This window comes from Canis aureus, chromosome 15 (genome assembly GCF_053574225.1).
Source record: "Canis aureus isolate CA01 chromosome 15, VMU_Caureus_v.1.0, whole genome shotgun sequence".
In the NCBI taxonomy this organism is placed as follows: Eukaryota; Metazoa; Chordata; class Mammalia; order Carnivora; family Canidae; genus Canis; species Canis aureus.
The window spans coordinates 26,155,364-26,163,303 of record NC_135625.1 but is presented as its reverse complement, the minus strand read 5'-3'; the positions used below and the strand labels follow the sequence as shown (position 1 = coordinate 26,163,303).

Sequence of the window (7,940 nt, the reverse complement as noted above, 5' to 3'; positions counted from 1 at the left end):
ATGACGCGCCGCGCAGAGGGGGCGGAGCACGCAGGGGGCGGAAGCGGGGGTGGCGGGGCGCCGGGCGGTCGGGCCGTCGCTCGGGCTGGTTTGCGCGTGGAGGCCGGGAAGGTAGAGCTGCGTGTGCCGCGCGGCTGCTTTCCTCGCTCTAGCTGCCGGCAAGCGGGGTGTTGACGCCCGTCGCCCAGGCCCCGGGGATCCCCCCGGCCGGGCTTCCTTGGAGGAGACGCGGCCCCCCCGGCACTTGGGACCCGGGCGTCTCGGACCGCTCGTCCTGTCGCTGGGGAACCGCGCGCGGGCCGGAGCAGCTGGCAGAAGCAGGCCGGAGCCTTCCGGGGCCTCGGGCGCGGGGACCCGTGGAGGATGAGCTGGCTCTTCCCGCTGACCAAGAGCGCCTCCTCCTCCGCAGCTGGGTCCCCCGCTGGCCTCACCAGCCTCCAGCAGCAGAAGCAGCGCCTCATAGAGTCCCTCCGGAATTCACACTCCAGGTGACTGGCCGGTCGCTGCCTCCCCGACAGGAGGACGAAGTAGGGCGGGAGGGTGGGCCGCGGCCATAGCCGCTCGGAGCTCCTCAGGCCCGCTGCCGCCGGCTGCCTCCTCTTGGCACACCTGGCTTCGTCTTGGGTCGCACGCTTGCTCTTCCATCCCTGACCCGCGGTCGGGACTTTGCCCCGGACCCTTCCTCCCTCCCTCGGGCCTCACCGCGGCTCCGCTCTTGCAGTTGTGACTTGCTCATCCCTCCTGACACATCAGTTCTGGCGGCTGTAATCTGCCTTGCGGTCTGTATCCAGTATGATCGGCCTCCTCCCCGGCCTTCTCCTTTGCCCACCTGATTGCCGCATTACCAGGATTGTTAAAGTACTGCCCGTGGCTCAAAAGAACCGTAAAGAGTAACCTCCAGGTTTCACAAGAGTGTAAAAACGTTTGGGAAAAAGAAAGAAACTGTTGTAACATGCAAGAGGAGCCAGAGGTTTTATCAGTGGATTCTTTTTGGCTGGGAATGACATACTCAATCTTCTGAAGTCTTTAGGATTTACCCGGTTCCAGCAGCCTCCCCTCAATCTGGCCAACTACTAGTCTAGGGCTCCTCTCACTTTATTATTCTTATTCTCACACCCAGGAATTGCCTTTTATGTTCATCTTAATCTGTTGTCTTCCTCTGAGGGCTTTTTTTTTTTTTTTTAAGATTTTATTTATTTATGATAGAGAGAGAGAGGCAGAGACACAGGCAGAGGGAGAAGCAGGCTCCATGCAGGGAGCCCGATGCGGGACTCGATCCCGGGTCTCTAGGATCACATCCTGGGCCGAACGCAGACGCTAAACCCCTGAGCCACCCAGGGATTCCCCCTTCCTAGGAGTTTTTCATTTTCAGCAGGTCAGGTTAGAAATATGTTGCAATTCAAATTATTTCAGCTGTTTTTTTTTTTTTTTCTGTAAACTTCAGCCCTTTATATTGCAAATATTATGGCCTCTAATGGTTTACAAAAATTTAAGACTACCTCCTTTTATGGAATATGCAAGTTTGTTTACTTAACAGTGTCACGACATGTCTTTGTAAAGATACCAATATCAGTCAGCCCTCTTTTTTAAAAAGACCATGCATTTAAAAAAACAACAAACAAACAAACATATGAGACAATAAGGTTAATTCCTGTTCAAAGACTATTAGGGGCCACTTTATCTGTTACTCTAATAATTTTTCCTGGAGCAAGTAAGTTACAGTGTAGAATGGTTTTAAATTAAATACGTTGTTAAAAGAAAAATTCACTGCGAAGTTGTTACGGCTAGAACAGGTGGCTACTGCTGATTGAACTTCAGATGTTTCTTGATTCTTTGTCTCAATTCTGCTGGTCCAGAAGTTTCAAAAGCTGAAAATGTATGGTATTTAACAGAAGAGTGGCATGCTATTTGTTTTAATGATGGCTTCCTTTCTGGAAAATTAAGTTCCCAGGGTTCTTCCAAGTCAGTCTTGCTCTTTCACCCCCCCCCCCCCCCGCGAGTCAGTCTTATTCTAAATAGTGTTCTGTTCTAACCTGTAGGAGCCGTTCTTACAAGATATGCTTATAAAATTAAAAAAAAAGAGATATGCTTATAAAATAAGTTGACTCATTTTGAAGAAGCATAACAAAAGTTTGTCTCCTTAGAAAGTATCAGCTTGGAAGATTGTTTCTAGTACTATATTGCCAAAATACTTTTTTAGAACCACACCTTTGGAATTAATTGCCTTTAAGGTTTTGGAATATATTCTGTTAAATATTCTCACTGCTGGCAAATTTTTATTCTTTGAGTTTGGAGTTGAATTTTTTAAATACAGCCTCTTGCTGCTAAGATTAGTAAATAAGGGTAGTGACTGATCTGAAATTTCTTGTGTGGTTTTTTTGGGGGGAGCTCCCAAATAAGGTGACATTCTAAAACAGTTGCTAATCTAAGAAATTCTGGAATTGGCTTAAGCTTTTAAGTTCTTTTATAAAAAATACTTGTAGTTTTGTTTTATTGAAATATTTCACATTTATAAACTATACTTGGATAATTTTGGAGACAATTAGGTGATGTACTTTCAGTTTTCAAGGAATTTACAATGCCAGAAAAAAAGTGTCATCCATCTGTTCTTGTTAAATCTGCCATTTGAACTCATGTCATACATTCTAAAACTAGCTGGTAAAAATGATCTATTTATGCAGTATATGACAATATGTTGCCTAAGTAGCCAAATTTCAGTACTATAATTATACTGAAAGATTGTTGTGCAGTAAGACACTGTGGTTGGTGATTCTGAAGGTGCATTCTGCGAAAGTTGAAAGAATGTTTCAAGTGATATTTTGGTGAATAATAGAAAAACTTTCTAAGTTATGAATATCAATATCTTGTTGCATGCGGCCCACTTCCCTAATGTTTCATACTCTAATCCTTCAGATGTAAGATCAACTGCTCTTTCCTAGCAAAGGAAAGTATCCAACTTCTGACTTCTTCAGTAACCACATTCTCTCTTATACTTTCCAGCTCTTTTCTTTTTTTAACTCCTTATGATAAAAAAAAAATTGCATTGTAGGAAATCATCTGTTTGATTTCCTTCCTTAAATGAATTTAATCTCCTTTTTTAATTACCTTAAGAAATTCTTAACTTATCTTAGAGTGCATCCTAAAGGTGAGCTGAATTTTATGTGTATTTCCTCATGTTGATCTTACTGGTAAGGCAGGCAAAATGGGAAACTATCATAGATGACAAACAAAATTTTTAACCAAAGCATAATAACATGTTTGTCTGCTATGAAAATGGAAACTGAAAGTTTTGTAGACTAGACTCAAATAATATATTCCACTTTCTGAATAATAGTCATCATAGTTTTCAGTTTACCACGAACAGTCCTGTCTTTATGGACAAGGGTAGAATTAGTTATGTTGTTTCTTCTACTTCCTTTCCTAAAGAAGCTCGCTTTGACGGACACTCTTGGTTTCCCACCCAAATCCAATTTTCCTGACTTCTTGAAAGAACACCAGTTTTTATCTGGGTTTCCAGTATGCAGGATCACATACTTCAGGGAAGCTGTGCTCTTTTAATTCCAGTAGGCAAATAGTGATAGCTTATACCAATCATTCACACTGCCAGTTATGAAAGCAGGACTCTTGATCAATGGGAGTTGGAGGAGAAGTCAGCTGGGGAGCTGCTCAAAATATTTTCTGAGTAATGGATATGTTCAGAAGGAAATTCTTCTCTTATGTTTTGGATATTGTTAATTACGGAACATCTGGAACTGCTTGGATCATGAAAGACAGATGGAATGTCCGTGATAATATTGTGATACTGTATCAGCATTGGAACTTTTGGTGCCTCTGGACTTAGTCCTCCCCGCCCCCCAATATTTTATTTATTCATTTATGAGGGACAGAGACATAGGTAGAGGGAGAAATAGGCTCCTCGCGGGAACCTGATGTGGGACTCGTTCCTGGTACCCCAGGATCACGCCCTGAGCCAAAGGCAGATGCTTAACCACTGAGCCACCCAGGCGTCCCTGGATTTAATCCTTTTTAAGATTAGTAACCCCTCACTGTTTAAACCACTTTGAACCTGAGTTTTCAATTTCTTGCAATTGAAAATTTGCCAAGTGATACTAATCCCTGTATTTAAAGATTCTTCAGAAGTGAAGCTGTTAATTATTTCCCTGCATTGTACTACAATCAGAAAATACTAAGAACTGATGGTTTTATCAGTTAACCATTCTAGCTATCTTGGTTTCTTCTTTCTTAACAATATTTAAGTTAATTAGCTTCTTTTATTTCCTTAGCTCTAAAACTGTAACCTGGAACTGTGTTGGGAATGGTTATTGACTATGTGAATTTAAAGTTATACAAATAACAATCTTTATTACCTTTTACTTAGAGATATCAGCTCTCTCAGTAAAGAACTTCTACATTTTAATAATTACATGGTAATTTTGGTGCTATTTTTATTTTATATTTAATAAGGAAATGTAATTTGGGGGTTTTTATGTTTGTCAGAATTGCTTTTTTTCATTCTATTACGATGACTATCTTAATGGAAGAGGCTCTGAACCAGAAGTTAGGAGACCTTGATGTAACATTAACTGCAGGGCAAACTTGGATGCTCACATAACCTTAATGACCTTAGGACCCCTGAAGTAAGAGGATTAATTGCCTGATCTCTTATTGCCCCACCCAACTGTGAAAGTCTGTTGCTTTCTCAGGTTCCTGGATGTAAGCACTCTCGTAAAGATAAAAGACAAAATGAATTTGAGCAATATATATGGAAGTAAGCAAAAATTATTGACCTTAGGAAAAACAGCATGACTTAGGTGAATGAAAGCTTTGTACACAACTGACCTGGATTCCAATTAGGCTGTAACACATGATAGCAATGTGATCTTTTGGCAAGTTACCTAACTTCCCTGAGCCTCCAGTTCCCATCTGTAAAATCAGAAATTGTGATTCCTATCGTGAAAGATTGTTAACATTTAAGTGACATATATGAGTATTTATTAGAGTACATGGCACATAGTAAGTAAGCATATGACAATCAAATTTCTTCTTTCCACTGCAAAGAATCCATACACATGGAACCTTTGCCTCTTAACCGGCATGTTTCTTGCCAGCTTATTGTTTGTGAATCCCTCAGAAGTTCACCTACAGCTCATTTGCCTCTGATAGGAATACTTCGGATTTGCCATTCAGTAAGCTCGTCCATTTCAGATAGTTTCCTCACAAATGAAATATACCTGTTTTGAGGGATTTAAGATATAATGCATGTAAGGAAACTTGTTATACTCAGTAAATGGCAGTTATTTTTTCTTAAAAATAATGGTGCTAATCTGCATAGTCTTTAAAAAATGTTTTTGGAGTTTTCTTTTGCTGACAGTCCCTGGATACCATCATTCGTTCTAATTGCCCCAAACCTTTAGCTTTATAACTTCCTTGAAGAGTCTGCTGCTGTGTAGTTATTTATTCTGTAGCTGTTAAGTTTAACCCTTTGCTCATAGTTAATAAAACTTCCTCCTCATGGGTTTCTGAGTAAGCGTAAATTCCATAATTTTTTTCCTATAGATTTTATTGTTGGCTCAAAAGGACTCCTACACAAATTTGGTGACACAACAAATTTGTGATGAGAAGATATGTGTATGCATTTTAATTTGTTCAACATTACATTTTAAAATGTGGATCCATTGCTGGCATTTTAATTTGAAATTTTTATTAAAATATCCAGATTTTCAACTTTGAAAAGAAATAAGACTTAATTTAGAGCAGTTTTAGGTTCACTACAAAATTAAGTAGCAGGTTTAATGATTTTCCATATAATCACTGCCCCTCCAGCTTTTCTTTTAAAATAAAAAGATCTGGAAGATCCACATAGCATTTGCTTTGAGCTGAAGAATAGCTGCCTCATTTATGGGGCTTTCCTCTCTCTACTTTCCCAGTTTGTGGTTACTGCCTTTTGTGCTGCAAGCAATTGTATGTTATCTTTTTATAGGTATTTGAGGTTAAAACTTCTTTGTGGAAGGAAATCACCTTAACTTGTTGCAATAAAAAATCCTACAAGAATTTACTATGCCTTAGCCTATTGAAGCTATAGAAATCTACAAAATGTCAACACTATGACTCTATAAAGGGCATTGCACTCTTATTTTGAACTTTAAAATTGTGTATGTCAAGCAGTCCCATAATTAAGTGAATCTTAATTTGATGCACTAAATCATATAGTCCATTTATAACCCATGATTAAGTTACAATTGCAGAATATATGTCATAATAAATCATATTACCATTTAAGAAAATTTTTCCTAAAAAAAAAAAAAAAGAAAATTTTTCCTATGTAGATCATAACAGCTCAAGTACTGTCTATAGTTAGTTTTCCCCTCAGTACTATCAGTCCATACCTGCTTAAAAAAATTAACAACACAAGCAGTCATTTCTCCATTGCTGGTTGAACCCAGCCACATCTACTCTTCTCCTCATCCCCCTGAACTCCTAAGCTATCTGCTGTGTGCTACCTAAGTTAAAAAAATGATCATCCTGTTTCCACTCAGTCCATGAAGGTGGTGATATCAACAGACTTAAAAAAACAAAATTCATGTGAGTCCAATTTGAAGATCTAGTTGGTTTTATTTAATGACTCATGAATTGGTCAGCATCACATCTAGCAAGTGGAGAGAGGAGCTCCAAGGAGTTGTACAAAATGGAAGGTTTTTGTAGGAAAGAGAGTGGGGCAAGGAAGCTATTGACAAAAGGAAAGAACCGTTATAGGTAAAATCACCTTCTCTTAGGGGGAAGGGCAGAGTTTTATTATTACCTTCCTTTGAGGGAGATGAAGAGGGCCTATATGACAGATAGATTACTTCATTGGTGCTGATCAGGAATTTTCTGGAGGCTGAAACTGCAATTAGATTAGGTTTTAAGCCCAGGTTTAGTGACTTGGCATAAGAGCCTCCATTTGGGGTCTTTGGTTTTCTTTTTAACAATTACTCCCCTTTTGATCAAATTGTCACCTTAGAATTTGACCAAGAGATGTGGTCAAAATCTAAGGCATTAGCACCACTCTCAGCCATGGCTCTGAAGTTGTGGAGGTTTTTGTTGTTCCTTTTTATGACATCCATAGGTCATGACTTTTTTTGCTGGAAAGGATTTTTTAACCTGTTAATGATAGGCTTGAGAGCATAAGACATTAGAGACTTAGAGAGTCTCTTGGTCATACTAGCATGAGACACAGGATGAACAGAGGGTTGTATACCAATAGACATTGGTGTATCCCAGTGACTATCTTGTGTGTAGTGAGTTTGTTTTCCAAATAGGATATTGCAAATAGTCCCCAAGATCAAAAGCAGTACCTTAGGTCGGGGAAGCCCAGTAGTTTCAAGTCTGGAAATTTTAAGTTTAAGAATATCACCAGTTCTCTTGACCTTGTCTTATTGAAGGCGATAGAGATTATGATAATTCCAAGAAGTTTGAAAACTTTTCATGAAGGCTTTATATAATTTGTCCAGTGAAGTGGGTGTCTTGATCACTAACTGGATATTGTGGAGGGTATACCCTAACTGAAAAACATATTCTTTTCTTTTCTTTCTTTTCTTTTTTTTTCTTTTTTTTTTTTTTTTTTGCCACAGAGAGGGCATTAGCCTTGCCACAGAAGAAGGATTCAACCCATTCAGAAAACATACATGCAATAACAAGAACATATTGATAACTGACACTAAGAGGGAGTTCCAGCAGGTATTCAAAGGGTCCAGAGAGGGGAGATCTGAGGCCTCTTTGGACAAAAATTATTTTCCAGGATTATGGACCTGACAGGTAGAAATCTCCCCACCAGTGTTGATTTGTAATTTTAGTCCTCTTAAATGCCCTACGGTGGGTAAAGGAATGCAAAAACCCGAGAAGTGGGGTTTTCCTGGGAGCTCAGAATTACCAAGCAGCCATCTTAGGGTTCCCATAGGCCA

At 39.8% G+C, this 7,940-nt stretch overlaps 1 protein-coding gene across 3 annotated transcripts in view; it reads left to right on the top strand.

The window, feature by feature from the left end:
* Positions 1-36: 36 nt before the first annotated feature.
* Positions 37-7,940, top strand: part of VPS37A (VPS37A subunit of ESCRT-I) — a 53,138-nt gene continuing 45,234 nt past the window's right edge. For 2 of the 3 annotated variants that reach the window (XM_077848931.1, XM_077848930.1), the window contains exon 1: positions 38-488. In XM_077848931.1, coding sequence (XP_077705057.1) covers positions 364-488 — 125 coding nt within the window. In that variant the 5' untranslated portion in view covers positions 38-363. Of the gene's footprint in view, positions 489-7,940 lie in introns of all 3 variants that reach the window. The other variant, XM_077848932.1, reaches the window with a different exon arrangement.